The 15,722-nt window shown below is 39.4% G+C and overlaps 1 protein-coding gene across 1 annotated transcript in view; it reads left to right on the top strand.

Annotated features, from left to right (window-relative positions):
• Positions 1-3,300: 3,300 nt before the first annotated feature.
• si:dkeyp-72a4.1 (uncharacterized protein LOC100148058 homolog) overlaps positions 3,301-15,722 on the top strand; it is a 53,235-nt gene continuing 40,813 nt past the window's right edge. Inside the window, exon 1 of the mRNA XM_051411748.1 lies at positions 3,301-3,608. Within this exon, the coding sequence (XP_051267708.1) occupies positions 3,569-3,608 (40 nt within the window). The 5' untranslated portion in view covers positions 3,301-3,568. The remainder of the gene's footprint in view (positions 3,609-15,722) is intronic.

Here is a 15,722-nt window from a genome sequence, read left to right as displayed (position 1 = left end):
GGTTTTAGTGCAGCTTTTCTACTCTACTTCATATGAAAGCAGATTCAACCTTATATAGTGAGTTAGTATGCCGAAGTGTATAATAATAATAATAATAATAATTATTATATATTATTATTATTATTATTATTATTATTATTATTATTATAAGAATATATCTATATATAAGCATACCAACCTTGATAAGCACAGTTGCGGTGCATCAGATACATAGTTTTCGCTCCTCTAAATAATCCTAATCATGCACCTCATATAGAATCTCACTTGCTTGCAATTAATTATTTTCAACTGAATCCATCTGTACTTCTGTAAAGACCTTCTATGCAGTACATTCAAAGCCTAATTGGTTGAGACAACTAAGAATATACTATATATATATATTTCTACATGAATATTATCCAAGTTGTGTAAACACAGAGCCATATGGCTGGTTCTTTTTCTTCCTGTGTGTCATTAAATTCTCCATGGGATTCAGAGTTAGGAACAGGATAATTAAGAATAAGCTGTAAGAAACAGACGCTGATAACATGCTCCCACTGAGCAATTCAATAAACTGCGGATATTAACACACATGCACGCACACACACACACACACACACACACACACACACACACACACAGCTATGTGATCCAGCAAGGCAAGGACAGTGAGTGAGTGAAATTTTTATAAACTTTGTATAAATTGGCTATCAAGAAAATTTGTCTATAGCTTTTATGAATGTCTAGATGGTGACAGCTGCAGTAAGATTAACAGTTTTTCTCTAATAATTTAACTAAATGTTCTAGCTTTCCCAACACAGTTGACATCATCATCAAAAGTTGTTCTCTGGTGTGTCTAACAGTGCTACAACAACCCAGGTTCAGGTCATGGGCAAATGCAGGTTAGGAACTCAAACTTTACTTATGACACCTGCCATCAACTAAGCAACTGTAAACTAACAGTTCTCTCTCAGCACAGTGGCCTGCCATTCTCATGAATGGATAAAAACAGGCCCCTGACACAAATCTATAATTAAACAACAACTTAGAGAGGTCAACATGGTGCAAGTAAAAGCCTTTCAAAAGACTATGGGAGCTGCTCTTGTGAAAAACGAGGTCAGTTTGAGAAAAGGCTCTCTTGCCAGACCTACATAGACATAATGTACTATTGCTTTTATAATTTAGTTTGTTTAACAGCACATTGAGCAATCATGTGTTGATTTATGTTTCTGTAAACAATCCCATTCTCCCTTTATTCTCTTGCAGACATTCGGTGAGTTCAAACCTTGAATAAGTACAACATGGTGTCCAAACTGTGACAGAATTTTAATAGATCAGCAAAGAAAATCAAGGTACATCAGTCAAGTGTGGTTGTTCTTAATAAGGTTAAATCAGTTTATATCCTCCCAAGCTAAGATGACAGTGGGCAAAATTACATTTTAATGTCATTACATTCACATGCATTTACATATTACCTCTTAAACAGTACATCCTGCATTTTCCACTTGTGTTTAGTACAGAGGCCTGGATCAGGGCTGTATTCACAATAAATGACCAAGATTTGCTAATTGATAGCATGAGAGGTAGAAGAATTTACTTCCTGTGAAAATAGATTAAAAACCATGAGTGTCTCATGTGCTATTGCTGCAACAGTTACAGCATTCATGTATTTTTTCCCTTAATTTTAGAGTTCTTGGGTGCAATGCAAAGTATATTACCACTCTTGTAGTCACCTGGTCTGGGTCACAAAGCAAATTTTGTGTCTCATTGAATTATGTAGTATAGTGGTGAATTAAAAAGCATTGTCAAGATGAAATGATTACTTTGAGTACTTTTATTGCTACTACTGGATATAGGCAAAGGATTGTGGCTGCAGTTTTGGTGACTAGAGATCAGTGCAATCCTGGTGTAGAGTGGCACGATCTGGAAAAGGGGCTTTGAGCAGGCTGAATACATTGTAGGTAGGAGGAATATTTTAGCGGCAGACAGTTTACTAATGGGCTGGGAGCCCTGACCAGCTACTCCAGGCAAAAAAAACTGCTCTTTCTTGGGGAGGTGCAACATAATTATGCACCATCCGAGGCAGATGATCTACTTTTTTAATCTAAATGCATATTTTAGAATAAAATTATATATTTGCTGCCTTCTTCTACAAAAGTTTTGCCTTCACAAAGAATTTAATGTGTATTAAATAAAATGCCGTCACAATTAACCAAGATGGAATTTTTAAATAGGTTGAGAATGAGCTTTTATATTGGTTATATGGTTCACAAGGCAGCCATGTTTACAGGCATCTTTAGACCTTCTTGCCTGCCACAGAGGGAGAGGAGCTTTGCGTTAGACAGCTAACAAATAGCATGTATGAAAGATGAATTATATGCCTAATGAGCAGAGAAAACAGGACTGCATGAAACAGTGACGTTAAAAACTTTGGCAGACGGCAGGAAGAACACAGGTGTGACCATTTCAAGCACTGGAAATGGACAGAGGACTTTGAAGTGCTGCCGAGTGGGACAGCTAACTAACCAAATTATTCTAAGCTGTTTTTAAGAGCGAGTAGGGACCTTTAGTAAAATCCATGGAAAAAAGTTATTGCTTCTTTAAAAAGGTACCCAGCCATGCATAATGACGTGTGTTAGCAGCCATGCATAATGACATGTATTAGCAGGCATAATTACACTGTTTTGGAACATTGCTTAAACGATAAACTGCAGATTAAATACAGATAACTGACCTGGTGTCATCTAATGGCTATGGGGTTTTAATCAAGTGAAAAAGAAGACTTTCATCTAGCAGTCAAGGACAATATTATTAAGAATCTCTGACTCATCTAACCACATATAGACTTTGCATTTTAACACGTAAATGAACACAAAGTGAAACGAGAAAGACCTACAGTTTGATTTTCATACTTTGTGTTTGCAGTTTGTGGTGAGCCTTGCAGGTTTTAATATGGTAGAGTGAGTGGTTTTCCTGTCTTCTCTCATGTAAACATGGTGGCATTTTGCCATTCACTGGACGCAAATTCACTAAAGATAAGATCTCACGCAGCCAAACAGATGTTGTGGTACATGTAAGCTTTGAACTGGCTTAGCGTTCTCTGCGTTGCAAGGATACATGGAGGGGAGGGAAGAGTAATGGCTCAGTGCCTGAGTGAGTAAGCCTAGACACTAAAGGTGATTGCTTTCTTCCTTTCTTCAGCACCTCCTCTTCTTCATCCCTCCCTCCTCATGCTCCTCCCATCTCCCTGCCTCTGTGCACCTCATAAATCTCCATCCGCACCACATGTGTTTTGTGTACACACATACACATCCACACGCGCAGAAGATGAGAATGAGAGAAATTGAGAATGAAAATTGGGGACATTTGGTGAGGTAATAAGGGAGCTCATTTCTTCTCCCATACCTTCCTCCTGGCTCTGCTTGCTCGCTTGCTCACTCCCTGAGCTGCTACGCGGACTCCGTCATCAAAACACACAGTGAGGCGTGCTGGCTTGCTCACTCTCTGTACACATACACACACACACACACACACACACACACACACACACACACACACACAGTCTCTCACACTGGAGCCAACATTCAAGATGCAGCAGCAAGAGAGCATGTCTTCTGATTCCCTGTCAGGTAAAAAATGCAAAATTAGATGTGTATCTCTGTCATCACTCCTTTTTCCTGCATCATTATCCATCTTGTTTCCCTCCTTGCCCTCCTTTCACTGTTAAATGACACATTTCTTATTTCCTCTCTCTTGTTTCCCTGGTTTCTCTCTCCCATTCTCCCTTTCTGTATCCATCTGTCCATGTTTCTTTTTGTGTGTTTATTCCTCTTATGTATGCCCATGAGTACAGATGTTGTGCTGTAAGAGGTGATAATGACTGTTATTGTAGAAAACAGGAGGTGTACCTTTTTCCATATGGCAGCACTGGAATGAGTGCATTACGGTGGAGTGGCTCCTGCTACTACGGCTGCCTCCCATCCAAAGCACATCTGTGAAAGTGCATATGGACTAGAGAATATTGCAATCTTCTGACCTACATACAATGACAAATATTGTGCGTGCTACTTTAGGTCTCTCTGTTTTTCTTTAACTTACACCGTCTGCAGTATTTTACAGTTGATTGTCACACTGAAAGTGGTGTTCTGAGTGTCCTCCTATGGAGAGACTGCACAATTTGCATGCTGCCTGAATTGGAAATGCAGTCCATACATGTAATTTAAAAAGTGTGAGATCAAAGGAAAGTGGCTTGGTTTTTTAAACAGTGGAAGAGTCTGTTTAAATGTCTTGTGCTTCACCCGTGGAGGTTGATAGTTGTCCTTGGTGATGAGTAAAATCCTGCTGGGTCTTGAGCTGGAACATAGACTGTGGATCTTTCATTAGTTTGGTAATTCAATTGATTGGAGCCAGTAAGATGTTACCCTGGAGGTAAAAATGAATTGCTGGTCAGGTTTATTTTGATTTACACTGACTGAATGCTAGGTTACACCACACTGGTGAGAATTATGGCATTTAAAATCAGAAGAACTTGTTGTTGTTTTTTTCCTTTTGTTGCACAGCATCAAACTCATTAAGGCTGTGTGAGCCTGAGAACAGAAACCTCAGCTAATAATGAGACTTCGTATGGTGAAGGGAAAAATGTAATTTGCATTCAATTTCATTGTTTTAGCTTCTCATTCACAGACTTTTTATCAACCACATTATTTAACGCGCAAACAATCTGATTTGCTGCTGAAGTGACCATGCATTTATTCATGTATTTATGAGGTTTATTCAGAGAGGGTCGTGGGATCATATCCCAGCATGCTTTGGGCAGAAGGCATGGAGATCAGTTCATTACAGCATGAATAGAAAGATACACATTCTTCATTCTTGCATGGCTTTGGATTGTGAGAGGAAACTCTTCACACCTAACCAACTTAATTTGAATTTCCTAAGCGTTTGCTCCTTTATTTTGCTTAATTTAGGCAGGGATACTTGTCTTCTTCCAAGTTCACCACAGTGCAAATTATCTGTTGTGAGACCGTTTTATTGTGAGGCTTTTGCTGATCAGACCAACAAGAGCAGAAAATGAAGCCGGTTAAGTACAAAACTATTTACCAAAATAGAATTTGATGTTTAATATTTTTTTCACCACCTTGCCAACACCAGTAACTTGACTGCGCCAGATGGTCTGTTACACAGAACCATGCGGGAAGTCATAGTTGAAAACTGTTTGGAAAAGGCCAGGCACTCAGAAAGTAGGCGGGTGATTGGATGAACCATCTATTGCAGGCAAAATTCAACCAATCACATCAACCAAACATATAATGCAGTCAAACGTTTACCGAAGCCAGTCTGGAGTAGAGTGAAAAACATCTTCTCCATCAAGAATAGCCTTCAGCCTTCTGTGCTGTCCTTGGCTCTTTTTTCAGTGAAGGAATACTCTCCAGTTCTGATATAACTAACACAAGCAGACAAGCAGCTAACCTCATTCGCAGCCGTTGTTGTTTCCAAACAAACTTCTCCACCAAGTCCAATCACGCACACCTTACATTAAACCACCGCCATAACTCATGCTGTAGCTGCTAGTTCCTCATTTTAGGTCCAAACCACTGTGGTTGCGCATTGCTTAAAGCCTGGCAAGATGCATTCTCCCGAATGTATGATACTTTCTCATAGTGACAGATGACCCAAAACTGAAATGCAAGGTGCACAATGCATCGTTTAAACTCTGGATTCAAAGATTACATACAAATGAATAGATGGTACTGATTTTCTCCCTCTTTGTATCTCTCAACACATCACTTGAGGTAAGATGCAGTTGAGACCAAAATAGCAATCAGTGATTAACCTCTGAAAACAGAAACCTTGTGCCTGAGTTCCACAGTTGGATTTTGTTTAAACGAGTTTTAAATTGTGACTCCAAGTTGCACAGTGGTGTCTGGAGGAAGTCAGAACCTGATGTTGTGGCTGCCACCGTGTTGTTCATGATTTACCGACACTTCAAACATCACTCCTGCTCTGACACCTCGCCTGTCACCCATCACCAGTTTCATCCGAGTTCCCAGGTGAAATCATTATGAGTATATTCTCCAGTTCAGCTTGATTCACGTCACCACTGCTGCACTTAATCTGTGAACAAACCAACAGCAGAACAACACAACAGCCCAGCTCTAAGGCGACTGTGGTACAGATGCATTGTGTGCTTCTTAGACAGATGGGCGTTATTAGTACTGCAATCTCAGCATGAACAAGAAAGGCATAATTTACCCTTAAGTGTGTTGTGTTGGCCTACAGCAGTGGCAATAGCAGGTGGAAAGCAGGATTACACAATGTCTGTGTATGCACAAGAGAAATGTGAAGGTTCACAGGAAGATAAAGTGAGATTAAGTGTAAACCACCAATAAAATGACTTAAAACATGAAACAGAGAGGTAAACAGCAAATGCTCTCAGCCTCTTGAAGTTAGTTATGCATTCTGTTGCATGCTACTCTGGTTTCCTTTCTGATGACAGTAGATTTTTCTGATTGCCTTGGCACAGTTTCTACAACAGTTTGAATGTGCAAAACTCTTAATCAAAGGGCCAAACTGCACTGAAAAAAAATAAATGGCAAATATTTTGTGAAATATGAGAGCATTTTCTTGAACGTATGAGCAGAAAACAAAAGATGCACACACATACACAAACAGCTTTGGCAAAAGCTTGTACATGACAAAATGAAACTCAATCTTCTCTACCACTTAACGAGCAAGACTGATAAAGCGCACACACACAACATGTTAGAGCTGAATTTATGTGTGCGATAGACCCTTTTCCCCATTATTGATTCTCACACATCACGCCTCTCAGAGATACACATTAATGTTCCAGACAAATACATCAGTCATCAAATACATGAACACAAAACGTTTGGGTTGCGGTTGAAATTACTGTGAAGAAGCTCAAGTATAACTGCAACTTATGCTCAGTTTACTGACTCATTTACAAAGCTGTACAGCAATTAATTTGGTCTGCTCTCAATTTCAGAAAGAACATACTTGCACAAGAAGTTTGCAAAAAGACTGACTCATCTAATCCTTTTCAGTGCACTGTAATAATGAATCAAAAAAAATCTTTCTTCGCCAAAAGCTTTGCACCTTATTTCTGCATGTTTCCACAGGGAGCATCATCATTCAGAAAAATGTAACAGTTTAATCCAATATACATTTAAATTAGTTCAGCCAAGTTTCAATTTATTCCATACTTATGCTAGAAGATCATTCACAATAACACCCACGTGTAAACCACACTCTAAGAACAAATTCAAAGAATGACATCGGTTTCAAGGGGAAACCTTTTTTTAAACAAATATTTTTTCAGTGTTTCAAAATGATAGACAATTGATGACATTGACACCGCAAGTTCAAGTGCTGTAGTTTCAGCTCTCAGCCAGTTCTCCCTTGAAGAAAGAATCCTTATCTTAATTTAATTAAATACACCACTTGGTTTTACATTTTATTCATCTCTCTAACCTTGATTTTTAAAAACTTTCATCAATGTAAAACATCAGTGTTAAATGTCTGGAATGGTAGAGAAAAACCTTTTCCACCCATTTCTTTCTCTGGATGCTGGCACACTTAAGCAATACTGGTAACCATGAGTAATAAAATTTAAATGGGAGGTCTACACAATAACAGATTACATTGAGAACTGGATGATCATCACAGCCTTTAACCTAGTGAGGAAGGCAAATGGTACTTATCTAAATAGAGGACAGGGTTGCACACACACATACGGTACATACACACTAAATCAGGTGTCACCTGGAGATGTACATTTTAAGTGCCTGAGGAATAAGATAAAGAAGAAGTTGAAAATCTAGTTTGCCTTAAAGGGTGCAACATTGTTCTTTAAAATAGCATTAAAGGCTACCACAGAGAAGCAATATATGACCTAGGTGAATCACAATGGGCTAAATAAAACACAAAGATCTAGGAAGGCAACACTACAGCAGGTATCCTGGGACTACAGAATGGAAATAAATCCTCTACAAACCACAGGACCCTTGAACACAACTCGTGTTTCTTCCCACTAAAACAAATAGCTCGTACTCTTCTCTAAATGGCTTTAGCCCACCAAATGCCGGCAATAGGCAGAGAGATCTCAATTACAAAGACATTGGAGCAGTTTTGGAGAGGTTACCCATTTCCTCTAGGATTAACTAGTTTCTCATCTTTAAATAATCAGAAAGTTGACTTGAGCGTTATTTGTTTGATGTTAAAGGCACACTATGCAAGATTTTTACCTTTATTATAACAGCTTCAAAGTCATTTCGATGGTAAACGAACTCGTAGTATAGCGAATCATCCTGATAGCAAAGCAGGAGAGGGACGCCGCTGGCAGAACCAGCAATGCAAGTCTGAAAGGTGGCGCCCCGCCAAATCTCGCGAGAATCACAAATTGCTTTACGGCGCAACGTCACATACATCAGCGACATAAGAAGCAGCCTCAATGGAAGGCACTAGCAGGCATTCACTCAGACGTTACCTGGTCAGTAGACATCTTCGGAGTCTATCTTTGCCTGTTCGATGTCCAACGCTTCCATCCTACTGAATATGTACCGGTATACGGGGGAGAGGGGATCAGGCCGTGAGTGCAGAGACGCAGAGCCGTATATAGAGACGGCTCTGGTGAGTGGTATTTACGACAGTTAATGTTAAATACAAGTACTCCGCAGCGACTCTAGGGGTAGCTGTTTGACAAAACCAGAAAACTGCATAGTATGCCTTTAAAGTCCATAAATTGTGAAACTGATTCTTTAACAGCCGCAATTTAAGGTGTAAACAACAGGTTTACCCATTTCCTTTCTTAATATCTCAACAAACTGTGTCATTACAACTAAAAAAAAATAAGAAATCAAAGCTGGATTATTATTTAGAAACAACATTTTCTTTTTTCTTTATTTTGTAATATCACTGCACCTCCTTTGTCTGCATTATGCATAATAATAATTTCTGCTTCAGAATGGTCTGACAAGGAATATTTTTGCTCCACAGAGCAAGGATGCTGTTATCTTATGGGGATATGTTTTCTTCTAATCCAGTGGATTCATATTTGTACATTTATTTGCTCATATGTCATATTACTGATACTGATATTACGGAAGACTATTCCATCATTAAGATTACACAGTGTTACCAAAAGCATTTGTTTGGTGCAGACATCCTTTCAGAACATCAGTATACTTGAGTTTATCACACCTGATGTATTGATTTATTTGAATCTGTAATCAGAACCAAACATTTATCTGTAATCAGAACCATAAGATATTGTGAAATAAGGACAAACAGTAACATTTCTTAAATATGACCTCCACTATACACATTAACTGTCCACAGTATTAATTTGTGTTCTGGTTAATGTTTTGCAATACTATGTGTCAAAATGTGTGTCAAACAGTTTTAGGGTATTGTGCTTTTGAAATACTTCTAGGTCTCTAATGCATACAGAGCACTTTCAGTATTTCAGGGCCATCAAGGGAATGAAATGGGAAGTATAAACAGAATTTCTTGTTGAATTTGTTGTTGTACTAACACAATGGAAACCTCACCATCATTACTCAGCTACTCGACTCAAGGCTTAAACTTGTTGAATGAAGACCAACCAAACCTTCCTGTTCATTTATTCCTGAGCACAGCAGCCAGGTCACAAATGTCAGTGTGTATCTTGAGAACATCTCCTGATGGAGGGCGAGACAAAGGATGTTCACCAGTCTGGGTCAGTTCACATGTAACAAAAGCAGCCTCCATTGCAGTTGAGTGTAGCGCTGCCTCCGCAACTCCCACTCACCAGCTAAGAGACGTGACTCAAATTTACTATTAAGTCAAGGCTCAAAAGTTAGGGTGATTGGAGTTCACAGTGAAAAGGCTACAACATGGAAATTAAATCGGACAAATTTAATCCATTGTTTTCTACTGACATTCAGGTGCAGCTATTTCATTTTGCTCTTGGGTTACAGTTTGTGTTGTCTTGTTTTTCACTCTGTTTTTAGGTTTCTTTTTCAAGTGCATTTAATGAGGTGTTGTCATCACAGAAACACAGAAACAGGGACACAGTGTTATTAGCAGGCTGTCAGTTTTTTCACATTTAGTTTTCACAGTCCAGCTCTTATTCAGAGAACTTAACAAACTAATTGTTGATATGTTGGCCCACATCGTTCTTACTGCACTCTGTCTCAATAACAGCCCATGGACTAAAAGAAAGTTGGAAAATGGTTTTGCCCAAGGCGCAGCCTGCTGTCCCTCCGTATATGTATATATATATATATATATATATATATATGTGTGTCTATGTGTGTGCGTGTGTGTGTGTGTGACAATGAGTGGGCCCGCTAACAAGCTAATCAACCTGACTGCAAACAGGTGTGCCAGTTGACACAGTAGGAGGGAGCACAGCCCAGCTCTCCAAACACAAGTTAGTATGACAGCAATCGCATTTAGTTTTATGATTTTAAATCTTGACGATTTTTTACCTGCTTCCAATTCCACAGCCCAGGATAATTTCACATATTGGCCTTCATTTCGAACATGACATTTTGTGCTTTTTAAAATTGTATTTCTAAGTTTATAACCTCTTAATTCTTCTATTTCATCTGCCGTCAATGTTTTAGATATTTCCCCCCTCCAACACACTGATTCAGATGAATGTGTCGTTATCAGGCTTCTGCAGAGCTTGACGACAAGCTGATCATTTCAGAAACACTGATCTAATCTGCCTCATACTGCATGTGTGGTTCTCCTTTATAGTCCTGTCAAGCCAGATGTGACAATTACCTGAAATCTAAGGTGTAGATGGCAGTGAAATTCACTTCTGACAATGCCACAACCATGCTTTTCTTCAGTTCCCCTACTTTAATATACATATACACACACATATAAACCAACACCTAGCTAGAGTGACTGCTCAGTTTTTGCTAGATTGTACCTAATTACTATCTTGCTATATTTATTATTACTTTAGTGGTTTTTTGGTATCTTGTATGTATGAGAACTTGTATCGATTTTTCTTCAAGAAACCTACTGAAGAGTCACTATATTTCCATCGACAGCTACAACAGTATTTTATGTCATGCTGTTTAAATTCAAAGAAATATTGTAGGTTGGGGTATGTCATTCTGCTCTGTTGCCAGTTGCCTGGGTTGTATGTGCACCAGTGTCACACTTTCTGTGCACTTGGCAAGTAGTGACAGTGACTCATAAGGGCTTGAACACATTCATATGTAGAACACTGATCTTTGATCATTTCCTCACTTGACTGAGGGCTGCAACTGTAGATTAAATTTTAATTGATGACCAGGAGCTACAAAACTGCTCAAGCTTCTTATTAATGCCGTGGGTTACAACAGCAGCAGCAACTACAGAGACTTTTTCCCCCTCTTTCTCCAGCTTGCTCCACTGTGCTATTGACTGGTTGACACTTCTGCCCCCTTGCCAGTATCTTTATGCTCATAGAGTGCATTTAATACTTCTGTCTCTCTGAGCCTGTTACTTGACAGCTATATTTCAGTCGAGGTCCACGTGAGTGTAAAGGAGTGGTTGTCAGTGGCAGTGTGACATTGTACAGCTATAAATGCTGCTTGTGGAAAATCACCTAAACCCAGATAAGATTACCAAGATCTTGTTTTTTTGAGCCTTTTAATCCTCTGTTACCTGCACCCCAAGTTGTGATTTGTTAGCAGTGGACAACTTAAACTTCCAGGCAAGCTAATGGCATATACTTGCTTGCATGGCATTTCCGGAAAGCTCTGAGAGGAAGTTCAATCACCAACTCTGCATGTGGGCTTACCTTGTTGCCTTTGCAGAGTTGCTTTGTGTGAGCAGAAAACAAGATGAAGCTCCCCCTCAGCAGCGCAGCGAATCCAGGGGCTCTAAATCTGCCAAAGCTGCATCAGAGCATGGTAGTGTAGCCAGCAGCATATAGACAGGCAGGATTTATAACTTACTATTTAAATGGATGCATCTCCTCTTGAGTGCTTCTTCGGTGGGTTATGATGAGTGCAAAGTGCAGAGTTTAAATATTTTCTGCAACATTGCTTGTACTGCATGAAGCAGAGACAAACAATTAAGCAAACGTGATTTCTTATGGATTTCAAGCCAAGAGTTATTTGCCCTATCAAATGGCATACCACTTATTAAGAATGACACTGAATGGAAAGAGAGCAAGGAAGAATGATGCTTTAAGAATTTGATTTCGGGGAAAACTATTGGAAATACAGCAGCAAGTAATATGTAGAAGCAGGTTTTGGACTGTAACATCATGTTATCCTTATAGAGCTTGGCCTTAAAGTCAGCGCTTAGTCATTCTACAATGTCCACCCAAGCTACTGTAATACACTTTTTGTGTAGTAGGAAAAGCAAAGGGTATAACTAATAAAATAACTCATGGCTGGAGTCCCATTTCTGGTGTCAGAAGCCATTCCAATTTGCCAGCATGCACAAAAGCAGGCTCCTGGAACTGACACTCCTAAATGTAATGCAGCCAAAATGAATGTGATTAGTTACACCTGTGTTTGACATGTCCTCCATGAGAAAGGTCTTATCCTTGTGCAGGGTGGAAGTAAATGAATAGAGGCTACAGTATCACCAGAAAGGCAGAAATCCCCCACCGATTATGTATTATCCTTCTCAGTAATTTTTACATTTTCTAAACAGGATCATATGCAGGCCATATTCACAAAATATTCACAAACCTTATTTGGAATATCTTATTCATCTTATTTAGGTGAGCTAGGAGGCTGGGATCCATATTATGTGGGAGCCGTTGGTGTAGAAACTGTTACGAGGTGGCAAGTCAATATTAACCTCTACATTTTCAAACCTCAAATATCCTAGCTACATTTATAACCTCCCTTTCTTTAGATTAGGCTCCAAATGCAGTTGTCTTGGTGGACCAACAAGACAGCCTACATACTCTCACATCTTCTGTGTTTGTGCTTCACACAAGCCTCTGTTGGATCCCATACTCTCTCTCCCATTTTCTTTTTTTAAAATCACTCACTCACTACACCGGCTTCCACTGCTGGAACAGGAAAGCAGATATTTCAAACAAAATGTTTGTGTGAGGTTTCTCCTCCAAACTTAAAATATTGATCTTATACCATTAGGGTCTTTTTATATTTGCTCTATCAATACCTGACAGAAGGACTCTGTAGCAGCTAGTGAAAGGTGAGGTTTATTGTCGTATTGCAGTGCAGCTTTTGATGCAGGGGGGATAAAATGCTAATATTGGGCAGCTATTGATCTTAGTCAGCCACTAATATGTAAAACACACGAGGGAGCAGCACAGCATGGGTATAAGTATATGCAAATACAATGTGGCCATGCTCATCTGTGTTAGATTAGAGTATCTAGCTGCAATCTGATTGAAGCACTCCTTATCTTTTGCACACAGAGTGAAACACACTTATCACTGACACAGTGCTTTCATGGACACCAAACATTAGTGCATGATTAATACATTATCTATTGTCTCGTTCCTGTGCTATTCATTTGAGCTTTAATGAAATGTGCTTGATTGCATAACTGCCCTACAATCGAAGGTAATAATAGAAAGAGAGCAGACTAATGTGTAACCTAATCCTGCCATCTTATTTGGTTAATAACATGGATCTTGTTGCTTGAAGATAGAAATGTGATATTTATTATGAGTGAAAATGTAGAGTGCAAAGTGAAAGAGACAGTGTGTCATAAGTGGATTTAAATAATGTACTAATGTTAGCATTGTTATCAGGCAGGCAAATTATACTTTTTAATTTCAAAACAGTAGTTGCTGTTGCTAGGCAAACAGTCTGGACATTGTAACAAAGAAAATCATGCCAATATTTTAAGCTCAGCCCTCACAGGTGTTTCCAGTTATCTGATCAGACCTTTATCGGATTAGACCTCTGTTCAGATTTAAGACAGCTAGAGCTACACTGCAGGTAGACCTTTTTCATAGCAGACATTTTGACTTGTGGCAGGATGAAAGCACAGGTGTACTTAACATATATGAGGGCACTGCTCCATTTGGGTGATCCAGTTCTAGGACGCTTGTATTGTGCATTCTGGCTCACTGACATGACTTACTGAGACACTTACAGTGGAATGGAGCCCTCATTAAGGTGTTAACTTTGCACCTGTGTCTTTCCTGCTATGGCACTTCAAACGTCTACAGAAGGAATAGTTAGTTACAGAACCTAATGCACTAATACAAGATAAAAGCTTGTGTCAATCCCAGGCTTTACAGGCCCACAGTCTTGAGAGGAGGTCTAATCAAGCATAGTAAGTGAAAGCATCTGTGTGGGTGGACCATGGGGAAGCTCTAATAGTGTGGAGAGGGAGCGTTTACTTGTCAAGGAGACACAATCAGCTGGTTAGCGAAGGCTGGGGCTGTATTTATTTATTATTATCATTTTAAATGCAGTGTTGCCCTGCTATTAAACCGAGAAGCTCGCCTGCTCACAGCTCTAGTGCAATGCAGGTTGTCACCAGTAGATGGCAGTATCCAGTGGAAAATGGTCTGACTGGAGCGGCTGCGTAGCAACAAGTAAGGTAACGTTAGCACAGTTCCAGCAATAGAGAGGTGCTTTGCCGGTGTTTATCCATCCTCTGGTCCTGTTTTATAGGTAAGAAAGTGTACACAAACCTCCAACACACGTTTATTTTATGTCAACGTTCTGCTCCATATTTCATACGCAACAGGATATTTGGAAAAACGAGATAAACTAAGTGAAGCTAACTTGCTAAGCTAGCTGGCGTTTTGTGAAGCAAACAACTAATCAATTAAAGCGAGAAAAAAAATCGACAAATTTAGCAATAATTGTTAATTAAATAGTTAATTCAATATTTGTTAGTGTTATAATGTACAGTAGCTTAATATCAAAAGTTTTAAACTGATTAAATGCATAGAAATAGACTGTAAAGTCACAAGTAAAGGGTCCTGTAAATTACATGTACTAACGTTAGTTATAAACAGAAACGGACCAAATATGGTTTTCATATGCAATACCTTTATTCAGGGTTCCCACACTTAAACTGGGATATTTGGATACTAGTTTTCCAGTCAGTAAAATGACCTGGAAGTATCCTGGAAGTAATCTGTGTCGTCCAGGAAATCTGTAACAGAATTCTTGCCCCTCATTCAGATAGTCTTGGACTGTAACTGGGCTGTTGCTAGTGGTACAATAAGCTGTGGGGTATGACACTTTAAACCAAAAATGTGGGTCCCATGTCAGTCAAGAGCTGTTGACACCAGAGGCGGAACAAAACAGACTTGCAGCAAACTTCCTAACTGTTATTTACGGGCTGTGGCCAAATTGATGTTACAGACTGCAGCTCCACTCCGCTGGGACCACGGGGAAGGAAAATTGGCTGTGGTGAGGAGCAGCCAAGCGTGCCACAAAGACGTGTCCCATAAAGGCTGACCACCAGTTGAGAGCAAGTGATATCCTGTATTGTCGAGAAGAACTAGTGAAAATGTCCTGGAAAGGTCTTAAAGAAAGTGGGAACCATTTTATTATTATGTATACAAACAGTTAGTTGTACTCCCAAACTCTGATTATAGATTTAGTTGTTTTGGCCCCGCAGAGCCTTTCAGCTAAGAAAATAACTGCAGTATGTTGCTGTGAGGGAAAATGCAGTTTGTGTATACGTTCACGTACTCCACTACATCAGACAGCAGTGCCTGCAAAATATCGATTGACAACAGAATATGTACTTGTCATAGCCCTGATCAATAAATCAGC

Source organism: Dicentrarchus labrax, unplaced genomic scaffold (assembly GCF_905237075.1).
Source record: "Dicentrarchus labrax unplaced genomic scaffold, dlabrax2021, whole genome shotgun sequence".
In the NCBI taxonomy this organism is placed as follows: domain Eukaryota; kingdom Metazoa; phylum Chordata; class Actinopteri; family Moronidae; genus Dicentrarchus; species Dicentrarchus labrax.
The sequence above is the reverse complement of the archived record's forward strand: the minus strand, read 5'-3'. Positions and strand labels throughout refer to the sequence as shown.